The following is a 27,456-nucleotide window of genomic DNA, read 5'->3' on the forward strand; positions in this document are numbered from 1 at the left end:
GTTCCTTGCCGAGTACGTTTAATGAAGCACTGATCTCCCTTATTCCTAAAAAGGATAGGGATCTGTCGGACCCAGCAAATTACCGGCCTGTAAGCCTTTTGGGCGTTGATTGCAAAATTTTGACAAAGGTTTTGGCCTCCCGCCTGGATCAAATATTACCAGATATCATTAATGGCGACCAGGTTGGCTTTATTAAAAATAGGTCCTCAGGTGATAACATTAGAAGACTTCTTCATCTCATGCACAGAAGCGAATCTAACCTAACCCCGGTTGCGGCCTTCTCGCTAGATGCTGAGAAGGCCTTTGATCGGGTGGAATGGGGCTTCCTTATGACGACCCTCGCAAGGTTCGGGTTTGGGCCTGGGTTTTGTAATTGGGTCAAAACTGTATATGCAAGTCCAAGGGCAGCGGTTTTGACAAATGGATTGGTGTCAGGGTTTTTTCATCTTACTCGCGGGACCCGACAGGGGTGCCCTTTGTCCCCGTTGCTTTTTACAATATTTCTAGAACCGCTGGCCTTGGCTATTCGAGCAAACAGGGGTGTCAGAGGTGTTCATGCAGGGGGTATGGAACACAAGTTGTTTCTATATGCTGATGACATCTTAGCAGTATTGACGGATCCCATGCAGTCTCTACCAGCGCTACTCACGTGTGTTGAGTCATTTTCAGGGTTGTCAGGTTATAAGATAAACTGGGACAAGTCAGAGGGCATGCCATTGTCAGCATCATGTCATTCTGGATGCGTTACTCCATTCAATTTTAAGTACTCACCTTCAGGTATGAAGTATTTAGGAATATTATTAAAACCCGACTTGGAGGATATTATGCTTTCAAATGTGGAACCTCTCCTCCTAAAGATAAAAACAAATCTGGATAAATGGGGTAAATTGAATCTTACATTATGGGGTAAAATTAATGTGATTAAAATGATGGTGGTCCCACAGTTCAATTATGTTTCCATGATGTTACCTGTACGAATTCCTTTGCACATATTTGGTCAAATTGAGAAGTTAATCAAAGATTTTTTGTGGAATAACAAGAAGCCGAGAGTGAATATAAAGAAAATGTGGGCCTCTAAAGACATTGGGGGAATGGCCCTCCCAAATGTGAAGTTGTATAATTTAGCTTTTGAATTGTCAAGACTGGCCAAATACTGGACAGGATCGGGCTCTGAGCTGAGCTGGATGAAGATCGAACAGGAACTAGCGAGCCCCTTCACACCTTTGGATGTTCTCTCGCAGGGCGCGGCAACTAATGGACAAGACTCTCATGATAACCCAGTGCTCAGGTATTCCAAAGCTGTCTGGGTGGAGGTGCACAAGTTGTGTGGAGCATCTCATCTAAGACAACCTTATGCCTCGCTATGGAACAATATTGCTGTAAGGATTGGGCGGAAAACTGTGTTCTGGAAGGAATGGCTCGTCAAAGGCATACGCAGGATAAGTGATCTTTACTCAGGGGGAGTGTTTATGTCATTTGCTGAAATAACCCAAAAATACGGTTTGATAAGAGAAAATAATTTTTGGAAATATTTACAAATAAGGGATTGTGTTACCAAAGGAAAATTTGCTCAAAGCTCGAATATGGTGGTGGAGTTTTTAGAATTGTCCAGTACAGCACATAGGGCAGCGGTTTTCTACAAACTGTTTAACAATCCAAAAAAAGAGATATGTGAAAACTTGAGGGTTATATGTCAGAGGGATCTGGGTTGTGCAATTTCTAAAGAAGACTGGCGCAGAATTTTGTCATTCTCTGATAAATATATAAGAGAGGCCAGGGGTAAATTTACTCAGTATAAATTAATACACAGATGGTACTTCACTCCATCCAAACTTTATAGAATGGGAATTAGTCCCAGTAATGTATGCTGGAAATGTAGATCAGATCCAGGGACATTTATGCATGCTATTTGGGAATGTGGGAAAGTTTATCCCTTTTGGCAAAAAGTATTGGACAAAATAGGAAGGTGGATTGGTTTGATGATACCCCTGTCACCAAGACTGTGCTTATTAGGGGATCGGTCAGTATTACCTGGGGTTTCAAAATATGACTTTGTGGTTATAAAGGTGGGGGTTATCGCAGCGGCTCGAGTTATTCTCAGTGTATGGAAGGAACCGTCTCCTCCAGAATATAATAGGTGGAAAGAAACTATGCTGAAAATGGTGTCGTATGAAAAACTCTTGGCTAGGATTAATGATGATAGGGAGGGTTTTGACAAATCGTGGGGACGTGTTTTTGGCTGAGATGGTTGGAACTTATTTGGTCAGGGCAATTATCTTTAGTCATGTTGTACGCTTGCTGCACTGTTTGTTTGTGTAGGCACTCAGTAAGGGAATGACTTAAAGATTTGAGTTAACTGATTTGGGTTTTGTTTTTTTTTGTTTGTTTGTTTTTTTTTTGTTTTATTATATTTTATTTTGGGGTTTTTTCTGTTGTTGTTTGTTGGTTGTTTTGTTTGTTTTAGTGTTGTGAAATGTTAAAAACAAATAAAGACTTCAATTATATAAAAAAAAAAAAGAGGGCAGATTTCATTGGCTGTCAGGCCAGGCCACACCCCCATTGCTGGATGAAATAGTGAAGTGGTGCTGCTCAGTAAACGACAGTTTTCAGAGCTCGTTTGGAGAAACATGGGTCTGCTCTGTTTGATTGCTCGCCTGTTTTCATGGACTTTGACCAGCTTTTCCCACCTCTGTGTACTCGGAGGGTCTCTGAAAATATTCACATTTTGAAGGTTAAATATCGCATAGCAACAATCAGCTGATTGGTTGATTTTCCGTGGGGTGACTGGATATGAGAAGGTGTGATGAAAAAGTTTGAGACGTGTAACGTGTCGTCCTTGCTCTTCACCTGCAGCAGGATTTGTTGGGGAAACGCTGTAATATTAAAGCAGGCTGGATGCAGGGTCGCAGGATTTGTTGGTTTGTGCTGTATCAATGTTTTGACAGTGTGGTCAGTGTAATGCCTCGCTGGATTTAGAGGGTTTGGGTGGTTTAGTTTGGGGATATAGTGGATCAGGTCTTTTTTTACACCGAGAACCTTTTGAATTACTAACCTCTGTGCTGTCGGGGCATGAGGGGAGGGAGGGGGAGCTCCTGCAGACGCTCCGGAGGTGGATCTGCTCTCTGCACAGCCGCATGAGCAAACGGCGCCGACGTGGCGTTAGAAGGTTCGGGTGCCTTTCAGAGAGGAGATGCGTGCTGCTGGTTTTATCCCCGTGTGTTTGCGGTCCATTGATTTCCAGCGAGCGGCGTGAAGAAGAGAAAAGGCGCCAGCTGGCTTCATTATCAGACCGATCCCATCTCCAATAAACACATATTTGTACGCAGGCATACGTTAATTCCACTTCTCATCACCGAGTTATCTCGCCCTCTGCCTGCACGCCGTCGTCCCCTGTCTCACCTTTCTCTGAAGAAGCTCGTGTCTGCGCTGCTTTTGGGGGGATGTAAATATTTTATTCCTGTGGATCCTCATAAAGTATTGAATTAGATTTTTTTAAAAAGGCAGGTCATAAAATGTTTTAAAGGCTCTTATTTTCACTTGTGAGACATAAAATTCTACATTGTTTTCATTTGTGTGTTACATGTGCGTTTAACCTGCAGGTTAGAGACACGCTGCGGTTTGCCTTCTGCAGTAATGACTAAGGGGTGATCTGTTTTCTAGCTTCACATTTGTATGGTGACACTCTTTTAGAAAGGCTTTGCATGAGTCACAGTTCATAATAAGCCTTCTTTATTTCATAGCCGCTCCCTTCATTCTGTATGAAACAAGCCCGTGTAGCTCCTCCACCTTTAAGCCAGCTTCTTTTGGATTGGCTGTCCTACAGTGGCTCTGAACAGCAGGTGGGTGGGGTTTGTAAGTCTCAGTGACATCACAGAGCTCCAAGAATAGAAAACACGGTGATAAACTGAGTGTTTAGAGCAGGCTGCTGCCTGAGCTTTGGGCTCACAGCGATTACTGAGTTCATTATTAGAAACTATACAAAGAGATAAATCGTCTCTCTGTGACCGAGCTGGACGCCCGGTCACAGCAGCTACGACAGCTCGGTAAAAGAATAAATGCAGAGACAGAAACAGTTAGACTGATGGAGTCGATTAGCTAAACATACAGCGGTGAGCTTACATCTAAAATGAAGGCAGGTAACTGTCCTCATCCTTCATGGCATAAAGCCTACTGAAATGGACACATATGAGGGAATAAGTTAGAGTAGAGTAGAAATATCCTTTATTTTCCCTCATTGACAAGACAAGAAGAATATAAAATAAAAAACAAGAACAAGAAGGCAAAAGACAAAAATATTGTAAAGTTATTGAAAATATAAACTCAGACTCAAAGACGCGTGCAGCTCAGTAGCATCATTTCTTCAAAGAAACTGCAGAGATGTAAATAACTTATTGTGTTTAATAAAGATTATCTCTGTTTTTGACTCATAATTTTGGAACATTTCTTCATATCATGGTGATAAAAAGCAGCGTCAGATCCTCCATCACCCACCGCGGGACGTGTGACCAACAGGAGACGGTCTTACCTGTGACTCTGAGGAGCAGAGCTTCTGTTATCTAAAGCAGCAAAGATGAAGAATCAGGACACACATGGCTGAGGATGCATCTGCAGCCTGAGTCCTTCTTCATCTCCTCTGTGCGTGTGTGTGTGTGTGTGTGTCCGAGGCAGTGAGGAGAATAGAGGATACAGAACATAGAGGAAGAAACAGAGAGAGATTTCATCTCCTCTCAGCCTGTATACATATCGAGAATGTAGGTCAGGCAGCCCCAGTTGCTCTCAGAGGCTGTGTGTGTGTGTGTGTGTGTGTGTGTGTGTGTGTGTGTGTGTGTGTGTGTGCGTGCGTGCGTGCGTGCGCGTGCTTGCTTACACATCACATGAATAAAGCATGTGTCTCTGCTGTAATATGTGCTTATATGTGTGTGTGTTTCTGTGTGACTGGTGTGATTTCTTTGGGTGTGATGTGTGTAGTTTGTGTCACAGCCCATTTCCCATACTGCAGTGTACATCACCATACAACAGGGTATCATTACAGTGAGTGAGAGAGTGTGTGTGTGTGTGTGTGTGTGTGTGTGTGTGCGTGTGTGCAGCCAGTCTTCCAGCCTATTTACAGTGTGTACTGTGGCTTTGATAGATAGAGAAGCCCAGAAAAGGGCAGGCATGGTCTCTTCTTTTTCTCTTAGGAATACACACACACACACACACACACACACAGTCTTAACAGTCCTTGGTCATATATTCTTCCTTTGTAACAAAGGAGGGGAACAAGAATAGCTGTGTGCACATCCCAGTGTGCGACTGTGTAAGAGTGTGTGTGTGTGTGTGTGTGTGTGTGTGTGTGTGTGTGTGTTCCCATTCGAGCTGAAGGCCGATTCCTCCTCCGCTTTGCTGCCTGTCGCTGTCCTTGTGCTGAAACGTGCAGATTAGCAAACCGACTGCATGACCGGAACAACATCGACACCACCAACAGCCACGCTGCATCGCTTTCTGCTGCAGATACACACCTTTTTCGGTCTTCTTTTCTCACACGCACACGCTTCGTGCTGATGAGGAGTCACAGAGCTGTGATTTGTCATCAGCCTCCACATGAAGACCTTGATCAGAGGACAGACCCATCACTTGCACTCTGATTATAAAGACCCAGGAGTGTGTGTGTGTGTGTGTGTTTTTGGGTATTTAATGGGGTAAAAGGAGGAGAAATTTACTTGAAATCATTCGCAACACTTGATGAATTTGTCCTTAGTTAGGAGACGCTACATAAAACTTGTGCTGATTACTCACGTTAAGCTCAATGAAACTACCTGCAGTTCCTCTGACGTCCACTGGAGGCTCCACCAGCCAGTCCGTGCCCACAGACTCCCATGTTAAACTAAACATGTTTACAGCCTGATACAGAAACTGCTTTTGGTGCCTGTTTACATTTTATTAAAATGTAAAGCTTGCATTATTGGGGGCGTGGCCTCTTTGACTGACAGGTGGATGGTGACACAGGCGGCTGTAGCAGCTAGCTGCCTGCTAACTGTTTGTGCTGTTGGAGCATTTGGGACCATTTTTAATGACATCATCTGAAAATAACTTGGCTGCTGTGAGATTAAGATAAGTTCTGGGATTTTATGTGGATGTTACTGAGCAGTGATTAGCAGGTGTCTGTGTCTGAGCTGGATCCTGCAGGATCTGGATCTGGGTTAGTTTGTGATGTTTGCTTGAGGACTCTGAGAATCTTTCCCAGTATCTATTTATGGACGTATGTCACCAAAGCTCATTGGTAAACATTCCAGGAAGTTGAGCCAAGGTCCAACTTCTTGACCAAACTTGCTAGCCAACAGAGCGACTGAACCAGTCTCATGACTTCCTGTGGAGTGAATTACAAGAAAACTACAGTTTTTTCTTCATGGTTTAGACCTTGATAAATGTTTTGCACGGTGCTGGCTGTGTGGATGTTGGTTATTTGCTGCCCTCTCCAGATGTTTGACTCCAGAGGTTTACTCTAGGGGTGGGGGAAAAAATCGATACTGTGTAGTATCGTGATATTTTGTTTGCTAATAATGTATCGATACAGGGACAGCAGAAATCGATATTTTGTTACAAAAAAGGTTTTTGTGCTCTAACTTCAGAGCCTGTTGATCCTTTTTCTGAGCAAGAATCCTGACATTCCTTCACTGTCCAAATGTGTTTAACTGTTTTTTGGCAGCGATAAACATGACAGTTTACTTATTTTAATTTAAGACATGTTTTATTTTAATTAAGTTTAAAACTTTTTTATTTAATGTAAAATTATATTTTGTTTTAATTTACTTTCAAATTCTTCAGTTGCTGAATGGGCTGCGTAGTTTTCATAAATTGCATAGTTTAGAAAGCTATAATTGTACCAGATGGTTGCATTCAGTTAAGTTGGACTAGACTGTAATACAAACCGTTCAGTTTGTCACCAATAAAACTGACTGAAATGAGAGAAAGACTGAGTGCGAGACTTTGATATTAGATAAAATGAATATTGATGAAGTTTACCTTTATGTACAGAATCTGAATATCGCAAAATATTTTAAAAAATTGCAATAATATCGTATCGCGCGTTAAGTATTGTGATAATATCGTATCGTGGGATGTATGGTGATTCCCACCTCTAGTTTACTCTGTCCTGTGACTGCTGCTGAACTCAAATACAGGAGCTAACCTGCTGTAGTTATTGATATTATTGCAAGTAAAGATGAACACAGATGAATTTTTCCAAACCCGTTTAACAGAAAGATGCTAAACAGGTAAAAAATAATAAAACATGAAACTTTTGAATGATGATGTGAAGATAATATCAGAATGTTTAAACAGAAATGGAAACTTTGGGTGAGACCTGATTATTACTGATGTTTCTGTGCAGCTTTTTCAAACCTGACGCTGTAGATTTACTCCAAACTGTGCAGCAGCAGATTAACGACCTCGTGCTGTGGTTGGATCATCTCAGACCTTCTCTGGGCTCAAGTCACCTCCATTTTTGGCGTCTTCAGTCCATCACTGAGAACACCCTTTAATTTACAGTTAAACATTTGAACTTTTTCTACATTTTCACTGGATGCTACTTTTCTTAGATGAAAACATTTTTGCACAGTCGTCCGACAGACAGACGAGCGTTCGCCTAAAAAGGTGCTCAGAAACAGGAAGCAAACGGCACGATTGATTCTTTTACCTCTCGAGCTGCTGTTTTATCTGCAGGTTTTACATTTCTCGCAGCCACCCACGTCCGAATTCGCTCCGACTTTGTTTTATTCCCACGTTTTCTGAATGAAATGCCCCGGAGGCTGTAATCAAATACGAACCGGCAGCCTCTGACGCGTTTTTTTTTTTCATGAAACAAAGGCAGCGGGGCCGCGCTCGTGAAGTGAAAATATAGTTTGAGTGTCCCATTGTTTCACATTAGGGTTTCCTGTTAATAGCCACTTTCAAAGTTGTTTGTGCGATCCCCTTACAGCCCCCACCCACGCTGCCTCCGCACGCACCATTCAAACTACAAAGAAGAAACGCTGCAAAGAAAATGGAAAGCAGAGGTGTGTGTGTGTGTGTGTGTGTGCGTGCGTGCGTGCGTGCGTGTGTGTGTGTGTGTGTGTGTGTGTGTGTGTGTGTGTGTGGATGGGGGGTAGAAAGAGACCCCCTGCTGGTTCAAAGTAAAGTCCGCTTAAGCACCAGCACTCCTTTTACATAACGCAGACACACTCAGTGTACGGGTGTTAGTCCTCAGGGAGCAGCTATTGTTTGGATTCACTCTGCTTTCAGCGTGTGTGTGTGTGTGTGCGTCTGTGTGTGTGTGTGTGTGTGTGTGTGTGTGTGTGTGTTACGGCCGTCTGCTGCGCTCCCTATGGGGGCCTTCACTCTATACACCATCGACACCTCATCTGTTCTCGTTCCATACGTTTTCTCAATTAGCTGCAGCGGATGGAGGAGCATTGACAGGCAGAGGGAGGGTTGACATGTTCTCTCACACCTCCGTCTCTTCCGTCTTCTTCCCTTTCTCCATCTCGGGTCATTTTTTTTCCCCCTCTCTGCCTCCTCTTCCTCGCGCTCAGCAGAGGATGGAGAGCTGAGGAGAGAAATCATGGAGGCAGGCACGGATCATTAGCTATATTTGTCCCCACTTCCTGCAGCAGATGATAGATCTAGCTAATTACCCCATGTTGCCAAGCCTATCGCACACGACAAGCGGCCGTCGTTATGGCGGAAATCAGCGTTGGCTTTGGCGTGCGCCGCATAGCTGACGCTATATGACTATTCATGAGCCCGGAGTCAAAGGAGGAGAGGAAATTTCAGATCCTGTCACGGCTCTGTGTGTGAATGTGATTGTTCTGGGAATGATTTTAATGATGCGTGTTCTCCTTCCTCCCTCTGTGCAGAAAATGAGTTTGGAGGAGACGTGGTGAGCCGCTCCTCCCTCGCCGAACGTCAGAAGGTCACGCTGGAAGCAGAGGTCGGGGCCAACGAGCTGTGTCACGCCCACAACGCTTCAGGTACAGCGCGTCTGCAGGATCATTGCCATTCATGTTGGTTTTCCTCCTGAAATCATGGCAACAATGAGCTTTTATGACTCTTTGTACTGATTTCTGATTTATTTATTTGCTCACACAAAAATGTGTTGGCAAAACCAAACTGCAGGTTCTGGAGCTTCAGCTTCGATCGCTGCCTGGATATAAAAAGCAGATTCAGCGATCCGTCCAATAAAAGCTTCAGCCAAACATTTAGGAACCAGATTTTTTTATTTTAATTTATCAGCTTATCGATCCCCTGCTCTGAATCCTGTCCTGCTTCCTGGGAAAGCACCTGAGACCATGAAGTCATCAGGAAAGTGAGCAGGAAGCTTATTTTCCATACAGTCAGCCAGAGGAGTCGCCCCCTGCAGGACAGTAGAAAGAACTGCACAGGTACATTTTAGTGCTAGTGTTAGCTTATAGCTGCACCCTGTTGCATAGATGTGGTCACCTCTGGCTCCACCAAAGCAGCGGAAAGATCGCACAAACATGTCCTGGTGGCGTGTCCATCCTTTATGGCTAAGTCTGAACTGTGGTGTAGGGTCAGGTGACTATAGAAGCCCAGATGTTTACAGCTGCTTTTATGTTTAGTAACGATCAAATGCGAGGCTCAAAGATGGAATGTTTTCCAAGCGTCCCGGATGGCGAGGCTGAATAAAATCAGAGTTTTATGAAGGATAAAACACGAGACCCGCTTAGGCGTTAAAGAAATCAGGTTAGTTTCACATCCATACCGTTACAGCGCGCTGTCATCGGCGGACCAGCTCATAAATTGTTTTATTCTATTGCGATCGCAGCATTTCAGCGCCCTGCACAGCTGCTGTCACCCACCAAAACCATTTTCATTCCTAGTTAGGAATCACTCCCCAGATTTCAGCCTCACACACGCGCACACACACACACACACGCCGAACGCCCACTCAGATGCTATCTCGGCGGCCCTTCACACTAATTCAGATGCACTTAGCGTCGGTTTGGCACACGTGTTTACTGCCACTGGATGATGCACGGCGTAAATACCTATTTGCAGTGAAATTCGATAATGCCAGCACGGTTTTGGTGGCTCCCCCCTGCTGCTACGCTGCACAGAATATCAATGTGTGTATGTGTGTGAGGGTGGGGTTGGGCGCCATATGCCTGAAACGCATTCTCCCAAAACTTCAAGGGTAAAACAAAGGGAAGCAATGACGATGTGAACTGTTGTGACAGATGTCTGAGCCCCACCCCCTCCCCCCCCTCCCCCATCACCACCTAAATCGTAAACACACACATACAAAATGCTTGTTCTGTGTCTCTGTGCATATTCCAATGCTAACCCCGTTTCTCCTCCCTGAAACCTTTTTTACATTTTTTGATGCATTTTATTTTGGCATTGATCTCGACTCTGATCAGTGCTGCTGCTGTTTCCTATATGTGAGCTGAATTAAGAGTCTCGCTCCCGTTCATGACCTGGCTTCGTGTGTTTGTGCAGCCCAGGCTAATATTCATGGATGCAAATCAGAAAACACGTGAAGAACTTCCGAATAAGGACGCGCTAAAAGGATTGTGCTCGGTTTGGATTCTACCAAACAAACCCACGAGGACGTCATGCGTGAAATGAAGAGTGAATTACTCCGTTACCTTCATTAACATTAAGGTTGTGCATCAAAACTCTCAGCCTCTCTGAACTGGACTCATTCTGCTGCTTCCAGCTCTGTGGTTTCATCAGTGAGCAGCTTTGCATGATTCTCTCCTCGTAATAATCCTTCTTTAACCGCCTCACCTCATCCTCTGTCTGAAACTGCTTTAGCTCCTCCCCCTTTAAAGCATTTTATTCTGATTGGCACTCTGTGACAAATAAACAGAAGGTAGGTGTGGCTTCTGTGCCTGGGATGACCATGTAAGGGCCAGCTCTGTGACGTCATAAAGATCCCGGAGAATAAAAAACAGTGATAGTCTGAGCTGTGCCTCGCAGCACTGCTGAACACGTGTTTGTCATGTTTGCACGAACACGCGGCGCTCATCAGAGGGTTCATCTAGGCGCCACTGAGTCCTACACCAGTCTGAAACGTGATTGGCTGACTGCAACATTAATGTTCAAGCTGAGATTTTGTGTTTCTGTTTTTTTAACTGGCCAACAAACATTTGTGGCTGTTGTCCAACTTCAGACTAAATTCTGCTGAAACTTTTATAATAATTCCTGTAATTTTAGCAGGAAGGATTACTGTTGAGCCTGTGAAAGCTGATGAAGCCGTTTATTGTTGTCAGTGTAGAAAAATAAAAAACTCTGATCTTTGCTGTTAAACTTTAATGGCCTGTAATAACTTTGTTTTTGAAAAATATCATTTTAGTTTTGATGTTTTGATGCAAACGTCACCAAACACAGTGCATACCATGACTGGGTAACTCTGCAGGTTACTCATATTTTAGATTTAACATATTGTTTTATTATTTTGTAATGGATGAAGTGTACAAACTGTGGGGGGCCGGGGGGAGCACTAACCTTCTTCCAAACAGGACATGCGGTTCCCCGGCGATGCCAGGGACTGATTGCAAGTATCTGAGCAACCTTGGCCAAGGTCACCTGCTGGGATGCAACCTGTCTGCAAACAGTCTCAGTCTGACTGATGGAGGTTTTTCACGGCCTCATTAATAATCACAGACAGGTCGTCAGCAACTATATTCTGGTTTTGTTCTTATATAGAAGCAAAGTTGCTGCGCGTTTCAGGCCTGTGAGCTTCTGGAGTCTGATTGGAAACAGTTGATGTGAGTTTCTGTGGATGTAGACGGCAACAGATTTGTTTCCTCTTCATCCAGTCACACACTGATGACTGAGCGTCTTATTCCTGTTTCATGGATGTGTTAAAGCACCAAACTGCTTCAACGACAACAGGATCAAACGTTTGTTGGTTACTGTCTCCAGCTGCCATCCCCTCGTGTCCTGCTTTGAATCACAGTTCTTACTTTGAAAACGATGAACGATGAGTTTATGAAAAAAAAAAAGGAAAATTCATTAACTTAAACATTTACCGAAAGTTCAGTGGACAGCTTTCATTTTGACACACAATCAGTTAGTTGGGTTAAATCTGCTTGCTGTGCAGAAATAATCACACATGCAGAGTTTTCTCATTGTTCGAGGTGTTTTCTTAACTAAGCAGTGTGAACTTTTGGAGCAGGGATCAGCGTGACTCAGTGGTCATTCATCTGGGCCTTTAATGCCATTGATCCCAGCTCTAATTGAGACACAGACAGAGAAGGAGTGGGCCTCCAACTAATCCTCAATAAGCAGGCTAACCTTCATTACAGCCGTGACATTTTCCCATGGGGTGCTAAGAGAGAGAAAATGCCAGACGGAATACGCATGACTCGCCAACATATGGCGAGCTGCAGAGGCGTGCGCGCTTCCCAGGTCCAAGTCTCCCGAGGAAGCTCGAGGGAAGTAAACGACGAGGCTTCCCGGATCCGCTCGTGTTCGGCAGCGACTCGGGCCTCGCTTCAAACCCTCAGAGAAAGTCTGACAGCGTCAGATAGGCTCTGTTAGTATGCATGTGTGTGCATTTAAACAAGCCGGGCTCACACTGTAGTCCACAGCTCATATCTCCTCTGCACGCATGGAAAGGCCAGCCGTCGCTTACAAATCAGTTCACAGGATGTTGGAGGCAGCTGAGAGATTTGGAGACATTTTTAAAGGTGCTTTATGTTGCAGGGCCTCCCGACTGAACCGCACGTGCTGACGTATGTCGGACTAACATCCTGCTTCATCTCCGCTGATGAAGTGAAGCGAAAACCGTGAAGAATAATCCAAAGTCCAAAGTTTCAAACTAAATCAAATTCTTGTGGCCACGCAGCAATGTTTGTCCCACCCATGATACCGCTGGGGCTCATGTATGTCAGACCTGCACATCCCTCTGAGGCAGGTTTATCCTCTCAACGAGCCGTCATAAATCCCAACACCTCGGAGCGTCCCTGCTTTATTTCCAGATGTCCCTAAATATTCATGCCTGCCTGGCAGGTTTGGGCTGTGACGGAGGCCCTGTTTGGATGTCTCTTTTTATTAAACGTGATTTATTAACACCACACTTACTTTACTGTAGAGCCCCTCAGCTCTAATGGTGTGTTTCTTTACGAACGCCCATAAATGTTTCGACGGGAGAAAAATAAAATGATGAAAAGCGAGGATACCTCGTAAATCTTATTAGTGCAGTAAGGAGGGACCGGCTGAGCGTGTGTTGTTGGTGTGTGTGAGAGCGGGAGATTAAAATGAGACTAAAATGCCCAGTGCTCTCCTGTTTTATCAAAGCTTCTCTGGAACAACGAGCAGCGGCGATGCTATCGCTCCAACATGTGTAATCCACCTCAGACTGGATGAAAAGTCACCTTGTGGGTTTTTATACCTCATGTCAGCTCTTCCAGGACGGATGCTGCAGTATCTGCGCCTTTCATGGAGACGTAAAAGTCTTTGTTCCTTCGTGTGCTGGCTGTGTGCTCGCATGGCTCATGTTAATAGTTAGATGATTCCCAACAATCACTTCAAATCAGCAGGAGGAGCTTCTAATGGTGCGGACAGGAAGTGCTTTTATTGTGCAGCTCAGTGTTTTGATATTGGTTTCAGTGATCCAAGTAAAATATTCTGTCCTGACAGAAGCGCTAATTCGTCAGCTTTCTGAGCCCCTCCTGGATGGATGTACTCCTCACCCATCTTTGAGGGAGAGGCCGGCCAAAATAAAGAAATAAAACCTACAGTTCCTCTAACGCCCACCAGGGGCTCCAGCAATGATGGGAGTCCTCATGTTAAACTGCCCTGATACACAAAGTGCTTCCTCCTTCAGGACAGCTGTGTGACCAGGAAATACTGTTCTTCAGCCCCACAGCAGGGCTCCATGTGAAAGTAAGGTGGAATATTTATCCCAGTAAATGAAGAGCCATCTGTGTTTGATGAGGTCAATAAATCTGTAACATGACTGATTGAACAGTCACATGTTTATTAGGGGTGCAACGATACACAAAATTCACGGTTCGGTTCGGTTCGACACTTTGGTGTCACGGTTCGATATTTTTTCGATACAAAAAAAAAAAGTCTGTGTGACCACATCTGTTGTGGTCAGACTTTGGAAATTAATACGGTTCCCAAAGAGTTTCTGAGGAAAAGCGAAGCACAGCATTGGCGTTACACCCGTGGGTTTGGCTGTTTGCTTTCATGAGGTTTTTAGGTCTCTGTTACCAGTGCAGGGCGACAACTCAAATCTTACTGAAGGATTTTAATCATTTACACAAACGCTGCCGTCAGTCGTCTCGTGAAATGTTCTTTCCAATGTCGGGTGTGAATTGAAATGTTTGACAAGCTGCAGAAAAGTCCCGAGCACCTGAGCGAACATGGATCCAAATGAAAGCTAATTTTGCGACGTGTCTGTTGTGTGTTTAACAGCTTGTTTGTGCCTCTCTGCAGATGGAGGTGGATGCAGATGATAAGCGCCATCGCACACGCTCCAAAGGTATCTGCACACACACACACATGCACACATACACCATTCAGGGTGACCTTCACTCCCCCAACACAAACACACACAGCGCACACACGCTACTGCACAAATCCCAGACTGTCACACTCGAGTTGGCTTTTCTCGCGGCTCTCTGCTCCTCTATCGCTCGTTTTATATCTGACAGAAACAGAAATCCACATTTTAAGAGCTTTGTTCACAATGAAATATCTACCGCAGCGATATCCACTCCTATGAAACCCTGCGAAGTGAAAACAGGTTATTGAACTTTATTTAAACCAAAGAAACGGCAGCTGTCAGCGACTCTCCTTTGGAACATCTCAGTAAAACTGAACCGAGGCTCAGTCCACTCTGTCTGAAACATCTAAGATGCTACATTCATATTTTATCCCCTCCAACTCTGAGTGCCCGACATCTTTGACCAGGCGAGGATGAAAGTGGTGACCGCTGCTCCTCCATCACGAGGATCAAGCAGCTCGTCAGCCGTGTGATTGAAGTTCAGGCGAAACCAAAGATGTGTCACTGAGATCATCGTTCCCTTCATTTAGACAGAATCATTTAAACAGAGAGCATCTGCAGTATAACATGGGACTGACCTTTGACCTTTGTTTGCTAATCCCAGTGATGTTTAAGCCCGTATCCTTCTACAGCTCTCATCTGTGAAACTAGTCCCAGCTGTGTAACGCCCACTCAGGCTGTACGTAGCAGTTAAAGCTGTTAGACAAGCAGCATTTAAAAAAGTTTAGTTTTGGCAATCAGTGACATACAAATCATCTCAAACGGACATCTAACAGTCCTGCAGGTCATACACACACAGCAACGAGTCTGCTGTTTGGGTCAAGGGTCACGTCTGTGCACCAAAGGACAGGTTCAAGGTTTAAGGTTCAAGGTTTTTTATTTGTCACATGCATAGTTATACAAGTATAACACACAGTGAAATGTGACAGGATCCCAAACGTCAGAATAGAATAGAATAGAATAGCACTTTATTGCCACTGTTCATGTACAAGGAAATTATGGGATCTTGGTGACTTCGAGTTCAGGTTTTTAGACTTGCATTTTTAGGAATAATCCATTTTATTATTATTATTATTATTATTGTTATTGTTGTTGTTGTTACTTTCAGAGTTTCCATCATCTACATGCTTTTTGTCCCATGAAATTAAAGTGAAATATTCCAACAAACCAAAGACACATTATATCTAAATTATTCTCATTGTGATGGCTCGGATCTCACAACGTTACTTTTTTCCTTTCAACATATTTATTTGTTAATTTATGATCACTCGTGACACTTGAACACTTTGCACTTTTTTAAATCACAGATGTTAAATATAAATAATCGAACCAATTTTGTTTTCATGAAAGTTTAAAGATTATTTCTTATCGTCACACCAAACGTTTCTGCTCCAGCTGCCTTTGAATACAGCAAAATAAACGTGTATCGTGTGCAAACATGACAGCGTTTTACTTTTTACTAGCACAAAACCCAAATGTGTATATATATCATATCATATAAAAATATTATATCAAAATAAAATACTGCCACAGAGAAATTACAAATGAAATTTCGACTCTTATATTATAAAGTATATTGAATTTTTATAATCATATTTGTCACCATGTTGAGATTTTTCCTGCAATAATTCTTTTAATTTTAAATCATAGATTTGAATGAATTTCTTTTCAGTTTCCAAATGTTGTAATATTTAGATTTAGAGACAGTTTATTAACGTTAAACTGTCGTCTGACAGTAGTTTTTAATGTTTATCTTAAAAGCTTTGTTATTATTAGTTTCAGTTTTTTTAATTTATCAAATATGATATAATATTTATCAGTTTTAGAACAGGTGTTAAATTTCAGTGTGAAGTCCACTGACTCACATTCATGTAGTCGTCCTGGTCTTCATACATATATGAAAGTGACAACTTTGTGACACTGCATCGTTTCCATATTGTTGATCCAAACATTCAGACGAGAGTAATAAGCTGCAGACAGATCACACACATGTCCTCAGACACAAGTACAGATGATGAATATACGCCTGCATTCAGTGACGTTCTCTCCAGCTTCGAGTGTTTCCCTGATGATGTCGCAGGAAACTGATGCAGAGTCACAGTCGTGGCCGTTCAGGCGGATTTCACATGTTTCATAATCTCTCTGTGTTTCTCTTCCAGTGCCTGTGGATCCAGCATTAACAGAGCTTTTCAGGTCAGTGGGAATGAACACACACACACACACAAACCTGCCTGTTTTCCATGATGATCCCATACTCGAGATTCTTCCTGTGTGAGTTCCACACTCGCGTCCCTCCCTTTGGACATCCTCTGATAACAGCAGAACAAAAACATGCACCACTTTCTTTTTCCAACTCCACACATGAAATATTAAATAAGAGGATTTCTTGTCTGTTTTTGTCTAATGTTCTCAATGTTATTTCGATGATGGTCGATTATCAATGTATTAAGCATTCAGCACATTTCCTTCTCTCTTTCTACGCCTACAGCCCTAAAAGTTCTCGCTGGGTGAGTGGAGTGGGTGGAAGGTAGAACTTTATTCTCTTTGTCACTGGAAAAGTTTCCTCTCAGAACAGTTTTAGGAAGTGCCGTCATTTCTAAAACCATCCACTGTGTCAGGAACTACTTCAAGATACTAATTAGCTTAATTTACCTGCTTTAAGTAAGGTAACGTGACTGGAGCCACATTTAAGCTGTTAAAGCTTCGTGCTGGAAAGTGCTGCTAGAAAAAGAAAATGTTGGATAGAATTGTAAAAAACATCTTGTTTGCTTTATATTTACACGATGTATATTACTCACCTGACAGTCTCCAGACTAACATCAGGCATCTTATGAAAGGCTGTGACCCTCCAGGTTTAAACAATTATCACCCTGTTAATCTGAAATAAACTCTTAGCTTATATGTTTGGCTGATATTAATATCTTAGGTGAAACTGACGAAAGTCTGACGTTCGACTGGGTCATGGTACCAACAGCTATGTTGGGAACAAATCACAATATTAATGGACCAGAAGAATAATTGTGTTGTTGTATTTGTCGATCCGAGTCTGGTTTGGTTGTGTCGAGCTGCTGTTAGGCAGACTTGGTGATGCTGCTGGAAGCTTCAGATGTCAGGTTTCCTGAAGAGTTTCAGAGGAGTCCACCATGGTTCAGGTTAATTTGCACTATCATTAATAACATATGTAGCACAGAATATGTTTACAGCTAAAGTGCACCTTTATGCAGATGACACCATACTTTACTCAGCTGGCTGTACAGAGTCAAGCTTCTCATTCAGCCTGACGAGACAGCAGCACAAACCTGTTCCTGTGATTTATGCTAATCACAGTCGGCTCCTTGTTGGGGACCCGGAACTTTCTCTGAACTTTTTCTTATTTTGAACCTTTGCATAACCTTTGAACCTTTCTGGTCACCAATAAGCTCTCTAAAGCTGGAGGCTTTTGTCTGTCAGGGAGAGTTGAGAGCTTTTTATAAAGTATTATGTTATTCATGTTTTATATGATTTAAGGTTGTGCCTTCATGGCCAGATCTTCCTTGAAAAACAGGACTTCCTGGTTTAAATGAGGTTTATGTGCTCATTACAGCAAATTATTTGACTTCCATAAGGTTGTAAGTGACGTTAACTTTAACCTCCTAAGACCTGAACTCTTCCACAGCAGCATTTTTAATTTCTCTTTGATATTTGGGCTGATTGGGGTCCGATGAATGTAAAAACAAAGAATTACCAGATTTTTTTTTTTACCTTATTTTTGTTTTTAAGAAAAATCAGAGCCACATATGAGGATATTCGTTTAAAATTCTGATAGAACAGGAGCAGCATAATGTCCTCATAAGTGAATATCAGGTGCTTGTAGAGCAAAATTGAGTATTTTGGTCTAAATAACCCAAAATGTGATGTCCACATATGTGGACACCAGGTCCTAGGAGGTTAAAGGGCAATTTAAAGGTGTGGGCAACCACGTGTATTGCCCCCTTGTGGCCATTAAAAGTAAGGCACATTTAAGGCACTTCTGCATTGCCAAATAAAATCCTTGAATTTCCCTCAAAACGAGCTCAGACTTCCTGGGCGGTCTGTTAGTAACATTACGATCAAATCGAATAGGGACCTTGTGAGTTGGAATCGAATCAATACCCAGCGCTAAGTAACACCACAGCAGCCACACTGTTGGTGGATAATGTCATTAAAATGCTCCATACATGGTTCAGAGGTCCAGTTCAGGTGAAGCCTAGCTGTTAGTCAGAGAGGCCACAACCCAGTAATGGCCTGACTCAGTTTTCGAGTGGACATTAGAGGAAGTGCAGGTTTTGGTTGTTTATTTTCCTTCCCCTGAGGAGGGCGACTGGTCAGGACAAGCAGTTACCATTAATGAACTCCAGTTAAAGGCTGCGGCTTCACTCCTCGTCCCCCTGAGACTGTCGACCCGCTGTAACATAAGTCAATAAGCTTATGCGCCTCCATTCGGGCCGTGTCACTCTGTGAAATACCTGAACAGCTCCTAACAAAGCTGTGGATACACTGTGCAATCCAGGCTATCTCTTAACCAATACGGACTCTTCTGGTTAGACGGTGGAGGCTAAGACAAGGAGGTGCTGACAGTGCGCACAGAGGCTCGAATATACATGTGGCATGCTTGTTTTTCTCTATTAGCCATGTTGTGTCACCTGGTTGAAAGTGTGGATGCTTCAGTGTCCTCTACTCATCTTTGCGAGTTGTTTCCACCACAGTAATGTGTGAGTTTCACTTTGTCCTTGGCTGTGTGTTCGGGGGGTAAGATAAGGGTTCCTGCCTACCTATATATCAATAAATAATATTCCACCTGGAAGATTACTGCGTAGCCTTTAGCTGATATTCATAGATAGTCCAAGGTGTACTCTCCCTGCTCTCTCCCCCTCTCTTTCAGTCTTTCTCCCCCTTTTCTATCATTCTCACCTCCTCCTCCTCCATCCCTCACTGTGCTGCTGCCTGCAGATAGTAATTAATCAGGGGATCGATGGGAAGCCTATCTCCAGGCTGAGGCGTCTATAATGTCGATAATGCTGCTCGATGGCCTCTCTCCCCGGAGAGCTGATAGTCTTCAGGGCGAACACGCTTGACACGGGCCGTTCGGCTCTGCGTATGTGTGTTTAAAATCCTATTCAGCATGGACACTATATGATCACAGTTACAAATGCAGTGAGAGACAAATATAGTGCTGCGTAAAGAAATTAATATGAAAAACTAATAATTTCTAAGATGAAAACTGTTGATTTATGTGAAAAAATCCCCAAAACCAACACAAACCTTTTTGACCTGATTTTACTGATAATACTTTAAAGGCTGATTTTACATAATTTTCCATTCTTTCTTTTTAAAATATTCATACTTTAATATTTATCTACACATTAGTTTATATCCCGATCTGCTGTCCTTTGTTATTATATCATTGTTAGAGAATTGTTATAAAAAACAGAAACAAACTTGATTTAAAACCATAAAAATCTATGAATTCAATATATTTTAAGAACCGCTCCAGGTTTAATACGGCTGATCCATAAATAAATGTGTTTGGGTAAATGCTTTTATTGGACCAAGATCGAGTGCATTAAGTGTCTAGGTAATGTTATCAATATCAGGCTTGCATATGGTAAATGGACCTGAGTGACATTCACATGGCCCATGTTTCTAATAATCAGCGGATGTGCAGTAATCCCTGAACAGATTGTCACGGTTTTTTCTACTTTTAGATCGAGGTGATGTCATAGACAGGGGATATTCTTAATATGGTCAGCTTGTGCAAAGAAGCCCCACCCACCTTTGTTTAGGAGGGGCAGCCAATCAGAAGAAAGTTGCTAAAACAGCTTGTTTCATACAGAGGACGATCTGAGGAGCTGCACCGGTGTGACGTACAAAAGGATTATTTTGGACTGTGAATCATGCAAAGCTGCTGTAATGGAGTGACAATAAAGATGTTAAGGTTAAAAGAGAAGAAAAGATCCACTTTGGTGAATAACTGGCATGATAAATACAGCAGCAGCTGTGCTGTAGGGCACATTTCATCCACTCAGATTAACTTTATTTAAGTCGCTTTCATAGATTATACAGAATGTAAATCATTTGAGGCAGTGGGATCTCAGGTCTCAGCCGCAGTACACCAGTGGGGTCTCTGACTTTTCAGTGGCTTTTCAGTCACCATCAACTGGCACAGTAATCATAGATGTGCAGGATGGCTAATTGAAGTCAGAGTGCAGCAGAAAGGCACGCATATAGAGCATAATTCAGATTCATGTGGGAAGAAGCTGTTTAGAGAGGGTGCTTTCAGCATGCGGCCATTGCAGCTGCCTTCATCTGTGCGCAGCTAAAGCAGCAAAGACACTGAAGGAAAAGGCATCCTTTCACGTTTAAAGCTCCAATTACATGGATGAATTTCTTTTATGAAAGAAAAAAGCAAAGGTGGCTTTAAGAGAGGACCCCGTCTCCATAAAGCTCACCGTGAGATAGACGGGGAGGCGAGTTTGTGCAGACGGGAAAGCTCACAGCATAAACATTCGCTCCACATCTCCTCTGTCATTTGCATATTTACAGTCTGCCATGCTAATCATGTTTATTGGGGTGTATAAGAACTGCGCATGGGCTCGACGGCGGAGGACAGCTTTCTGCCGGAGACTGTGAGATATAAAAATTACCCCCAGCCCCCCCATTTTTGAAATAAATGGTTCCTCCTGCGGTAATCCAATTTCAAAAAGACAAAAAGAGCCATCTTACATAACTAGGACAGCACAGGCTTCTGCTAATTATGGTGTTAAGAATTCCCCTGATTTCAAACAAAGGCCAAGATTCGTGCAGATATTTTTATGTTGTGTTCAGTTCTTCATCCAAAAATGGAACTGAAGCTGCAAAATCCTGAGAAACTCAGTGCAAAAAATATAAATACATCAAGGAAATCAAATCCAGATTTGCTCGATTTCACTTTGAACACAGAGATTTCTGCTGTCAGTCCCTCTGTGCTTTATCTCTGAAGTGTTGAGAACAGTTAAGTAAGGAGGATAACGGCTAAAGCTCCTCATTTTTCCCCTGTCAGACTCCTGCTCCCTCACAAAAGAGATGAGGTGGTCACCGCCTGGCCGAGGAAGAGGGCTTTAGATCGTCAGCGTTAGAGCTGAAACGAGGCCAAACAGGAAGCGATTGACACGGCACAGATCCACTCTCCTCTCTTTGTCTCACCCACACGTCTCCCTCGTCCTTATAGCTCCACCATAGGCTGCGTTACACTGACCCACCCTTTTTTGCTCGGGGTCGTCGCTCCGAGCCGCCCACGGGCTCGAGCCCCTGCAGCCATTCTGCACATCGCCGCGGGGCTGACGGGCGCCGCTGCATCGATCCAAGAGCAGCAAGAATGGAAGTCTTTTCTTTCACCGCTCGTGGTTTTATAACACACCAAGGCACGCTGTGCACAGAAGATAATTAAAGACAGCTAAAATAAACATGGAGATATCACTTCATCAGCATGCCCGACTCTCCTTCCTCCTCTTCCCCTTCCTAACACTCTATCCTTTCCTGCCTCCTTCCCTGCCTTCCTTCCTCCCTCCCTTGCCCCCTCCCTTTTCTCTCTGGCAGAGCTAATTCCCTCTTCAGATGGTGCGGCTCTCATTTGCATACTTATCAAAGTGTTTGGACTATCCGACAGAAGCTGTAGGAAGGTGGGGTCATTAATATGTTAATTAGCCCCTTCGCTCCATCCTTTTTCTCCCCCCGCCTTTTAGATGCTGGCGCACCATCCGTATCCTCCACCTCTCTCAGCCTTTGAATGTTTGAATACCCTCAGAGGCCCTGCAAATACCATAAGACTCTGCAGACATGCACACACAGGGCTTAGGTTCACAACGACGTATAGAGAGTGCGTTTGCATGCATGCAGACAAATACACATCTGTGCTGTTGGATTAGCAACGTTTGAGTTTTGCATAGGAAATTTTAGCACCGTGTAATGATGTGGTTACAAAATTGAGCAAATATTATCAATCTTTGCCGTCAAGACAAGTTTGTCTATCTCAGTCACGGTGATGTCTGAATTTTAAGTAAGTGGAAGATGATATGTTTTCTTTTCATTATTATCAAACACAAAATTAAAGACAAATGTAAAATATATGTCTAAAGTAAGACTCTATTATTATTATTAGCGCTCTGAGCTAACTATTTCCTAAAGAAAACACTGAGTGTTAATGCTAAGCCAAGCTTAGAAGTAACAATCAAGCCACTGAGTTGACTTGGAGGCGGTTCTGGTTGATATTCCCACCTGACCTGCTCAGAATCAGCTCATTTTAATTTTTAGCATTTTTAACACAATATATGCAAAATCTTACCTTGATACAATGAATAATTTCTGAGGTCCTTGAGTGTTTTTAATTTTTTTAAATCTTTGAAGGTCCCTGTACGGCACTTAATCTGGGATGATTGGGGGCTTGTCCGGGATCTTTGAACCCTGTCTGGTTTGTTGAAATGAAATTGTATTTGTTTTTCTGCGTGCACACTTGAAGTGGCTTTGGTTTTTAGTTTTGTGAATAATATTCTTTGGAGTGTCTTGTAGGTTTTGATCTGTGTTTTAGATTGATTTGCTGTTTGAGAGCTCCTTTGAGTGATTCATAATCAGTATTTCTACTTAGGCATGTTTGAGAACCTGGGCGCACATTGCCTTGGAAGCATTTCACTTGTTGGTTACCTTTTGGTTCTTGTGGAATCGAGTTCCCAGTCCCACCATCTGCTCGGGTTAAGTCTGTAGGTGTATGTTGTGGTGTGTTAATGTTGGTCCTGGTTTATTTCTTATTTCAGACCAGCATAAGCAAACCTGTTCTGGTTGTCATTGCATTTGTGGAAGCCTGTACTCCCAGTTATACTGACTGACATGAATAGACACGGTGTATTAAAAATCCCGAAAATTCTGAAGTACAGTTTAATAATTGTATTCCCATGGCACTGTCACATTTATTTAAAAAATCACTTCATCAGGGAGCTAAACAGATTTCAAACAAACAACGAATCACCTAACTTGTAGACTGTGAAGGAGGCCAAACTGGTTTCCTATGAGCTCAAAATATTTGTCGTATTGAAATAAAAAACCAAGTCCCATCAGTCCATCTATTTGTATTTATCACGTGTTTGTATAGAAATACAGGCTTATTGGGCTTGTTGCTATCAGGCACCATGACTTTCAACCCGGAGACTGTGCTTTGAGTATCATCTCTGATCAATTTCAACTCAACCGCTCCATAAAGCATCATTTATTCTGGGTCGAGAGTGCCCTCTATGGAGCAGAAAGTCCAGACAGTGGGAGTTCCCCTTTGCAGGTATAGCAGTCATACACTGCGTATGAAATATAGATGAAGCCGCCACAATGTTGCTTCGTAAAATCCTGTTTTGAGTGTTCTGGCTGTTGCCATCTTAGCTTTTTGAAGACCTTCCGGTCCTTTTTGACTGTAATGGGATCATAATTTCCTAAATGAACATCATGTCATATTCAATAAGACTAGAAATAAACCATAAATGCATCAGGAGTCTTTAATGTTTACTGAGCTCACAGATCCATGAGCAGCAGGTTCGTTTTATACAATCTGACGAGTCATCCCTGCTGGACATTGGCTTCAGTTTTCAGACTCTGAAGCGTCACATACCCAAACCCTAACCCGGCTTTTAATTACACTCTGTGGCAGAAATAGGTTGTAATGGTAGCCCACCTCTGAGGCTGAAGCTCGTGTAAAGCTTCACTCTGAGTGCAGTGCCAGCCTTCAGCAGGACGCCGTTAATGAAGAATATGTCCTGTACATAAAGGTTGGAGGTCAGAAGTGGAGTCATTCAGCAGCAGCAGCAGGACACCTTGTTAACTCAGACTTATCTGCTCACGAGCAGAGGTTAACGGGTCTGTTCTAACAAGGTTTCTATGGTTAGTCAACACTGATACAGGTGACTGAAGAAGATGCTGGCAGTAATTAAAAATGACAAGGGGAAGTTATCAGCAAATGTTGGCGCAAGGCATCTTGGGAATTGCTGTCCTTGATGCTATTTAAACTCTGTGGTTTGAGCACTAGAATCCACATAATCGTAGCGTTTATTCAGCCGTACGCTGGCAAACAAAGGCATGTGGTTCCTGAACGCGAGGCTTGGAAATAAATCAACATTTTTGTGTGGAAACAGAAAGGTAAGCAGCAGCAGAGACAGACTGTTACAACATCCTGCTCACCGGATTTGATTTCAGCTTTTCAAGGACTTGAACAAACAGGATTCACTGAACGCACTCACTTTAGGGAGACTTTCTTTCATGCTTTCACCTCTGGCTTCTGCCATTGTTTTCACAGAGATACCTGCAGTAAATTGGGCATAAACATCAAGAAGTGTTGTTTTCCAGCCCTCGTTCTTTTAAACGTTCTCGTAGAACAGGCCGTTTTGATATTGATGAGCGAAGAATGAGGACGGTAGGAAGGGAAAGGCAAAGAGATTAGGCGAAACAAAAGGTGAGATGAGAGAGCGCTCACCTTGTTCTAAGCAGCAATAAAAGCCTCGCTAATCCACCTGGCCTTGCCTCTGAGGACATATTTCTCTGTGTGCCAAACGGAGAGGGTGTTCAATTCAACCCACACAGGGCAGACTTAATAATTACTCTCGCTTTGAACGCAATTTCCTGGCTGTGGGGAATGATTGACAGATTGTATCCATGGTGTCAGGGGGGCCAGCCACGCCCACCCTGACTAAGGTAGAAATTAGAGAGCAGCAGGAGCTAAATTACACCTTAGCAGAGACCTCTGGCAGGAGGACAGGAGGGGAAGCATGATGAATGAGAAAAAGATCAGAACGGAAAGGTAGCGGGTGAGTCGCGTGGGAGCACGGAGATGATTGGAGGAATGGCTCGGAAATACATTTGAGGCACACGCACGCACACACACGGATGCTGGTAGACACACAAAGGCTCGCGCTGAGGTAATGGGTCTGCAGTACTATTGGAGTGCAAAGGGAGAGACACTTAAATGCCATCTCTGCAGTTGGGATGCTATTTACTCCCTCTCCCTTGCACACAGCCGTCTCTGCTCTCTCCACTATGTCATGCTCTCAAAGCACTCAGACTGATATGAGAGCAGTGAGCGGCCGGCAGAGTGGCACAATGAGTCTTCGGGTATCTACAGTGGAGGAGCTCAACAACAGCAGGAAGTGCACAGAAAGAGTGACGGATCGCTGCAAAGCAGAGAATAAATCTGCAGCGTCCCTCTGAAGAACCTCATTTACTCGTAACGTAGAGAAAAGACCCAAAGAATGATCTGCTTCCACAAATATCCTCTTCCTTTGTGATTAAAAACACATCGGTTATCACGAGCACTTCAAAAGTGAGACGTTCCTTCGTTGCCTCCAGCAGTTTGTGGGCTGATTTCTAAGTGAAGGACGAATTGAATGAAGCCTGTTTTCCCACCAGGAATTTGATTTCCAGGTGAAAACCACAGCCAAACATTGAACGTCCAATATTTGAAGGGCGGGGTTAATGACTTTCACTGTCCATTTGCAGGCGCTCTAATACAGGCTCAAGGTCAGCTGTTTCATCCAACCTCCCAAACTGTCCGACCTGATTATTTCATTATGAACTACGACCGTGATGAAAATAAGCAAAGCAAAATGAAATGCTAACCTGATGTGTTACACTAAAGCAGAACAGTACTGACTTTGTCCTGCACTAAATCAATGACTTCTCTGTAGTAATAGTCAGTAGCAGTACAGGCCAATCAGACAGCAAGCTGCAGCTGTTCAACCCCGTCACACCAAAACTGTCCCTGAGTAACATCTGGAAACTACTCAGCCTCATCTTGTCTCACTGTTTGACACATTTTGTTATGTAGGCCGTCTGAAAATAGCCTACAAGCTGCTGAATCTACAATGTGAAATTCTCTAACAGGAAATTCTAAGTTACAAATACCCACCTTAACCATAATATTTAGATTCAGCTAATTGGACTTTCTCATGGTTTGTCACGTATCGTGTCACGCTGTCATCTACGTTGGACGCAGTTCAACCAGGAAACTTGAGTTGTGAGTGGTTGATTTCTGCGCTCGCTAGCAGAGTACTGTGGTCGTAGTTTGCTTGGAAGATGCAGACTTGTCTGCAAACACTTGCTGAGTGGCAGCGAAACACCAAAAAGTCACGCAAACTGAAAATGAGACAGTTCGCCTGCAAAATAAAAGCTTTTCAGAGTTTCACTTGAGATCGTTAATTTTTGTGTACAAATTCCATGCAAACTGGTGGTGACCACGGCAACCGTAGCTGCCAAAGGAAAGAGGTTTTTGCCAAATGGGTGGAGAATAGAAACTGGTGACCACTGTTTGGCAGGCAGTTGCAGAGCAGTCTTTGGACAGGTTACATGGTTAGTGACAAGTTCTGGGTTTTGAGCCATAAGTGACCATATTTGGATCAGAGGGTGGAGTCCTACTTTCAGCTCCATTCACAGATACTAATCTAATCAGTCCGCAGTAACATCCAGACAAAAATTCACTCAGCGAAACTGGAGCTCGGACTTGTTGGACCATCTCTCAGTATAATTAGCTGCACAGCAGCCATGTTAGTCAGATATTATATTGGTCAGATGCTTTAAAAATACTCCAAAAGGAACAAACCAGTGTTTGTATGTAGACCTGTTTATTTCTGCTGTAAGGTTGGACATTTTAACATGGGAGTCTACAGGGACTGATTATATTTGAAAGACAGCTTCAAGTGGCCATTAGAGGAACTGCAGCTTCACTTTTCACCCCCAGAGGTTGCTGCTTTGTGCCAAACCACTTATTCCTCCTGATGGTCTGATGGTCCACTAGGAGTCAGATGGTGTACTGTAGGTTTACCTCTATCTGGGTAAAGTGCTTCCATCCTGGCTTTAAGGACCCTCGACTGGAGCAGAGCCTTCAGAACAGGCTCTTCACCTGAAGAAAGAGAGGGGACAGAGGCGAGGGGCAG

At 43.3% G+C, this 27,456-nt stretch overlaps 1 protein-coding gene across 1 annotated transcript in view; it reads left to right on the forward strand.

The window, feature by feature from the left end:
- Positions 1-1,091: 1,091 nt before the first annotated feature.
- The window catches only part of myt1lb (myelin transcription factor 1-like, b), a 78,175-nt gene continuing 51,810 nt past the window's right edge, over positions 1,092-27,456 (forward strand). Inside the window, exons 1-5 of the mRNA XM_085343552.1 lie at positions 1,092-1,500; positions 8,877-8,990; positions 13,817-13,875; positions 14,434-14,479; positions 16,663-16,696. Coding sequence (XP_085199678.1) covers positions 1,092-1,500; positions 8,877-8,990; positions 13,817-13,875; positions 14,434-14,479; positions 16,663-16,696 — 662 coding nt within the window. The remainder of the gene's footprint in view (positions 1,501-8,876; positions 8,991-13,816; positions 13,876-14,433; positions 14,480-16,662; positions 16,697-27,456) is intronic.

The sequence above is a fragment of the Diplotaxodon limnothrissa genome, linkage group LG19 (assembly GCF_057381915.1).
Source record: "Diplotaxodon limnothrissa isolate DT_005_m linkage group LG19, D_limnothrissa_male_GT1.1, whole genome shotgun sequence".
Taxonomy (NCBI): Eukaryota; Metazoa; Chordata; class Actinopteri; order Cichliformes; family Cichlidae; genus Diplotaxodon; species Diplotaxodon limnothrissa.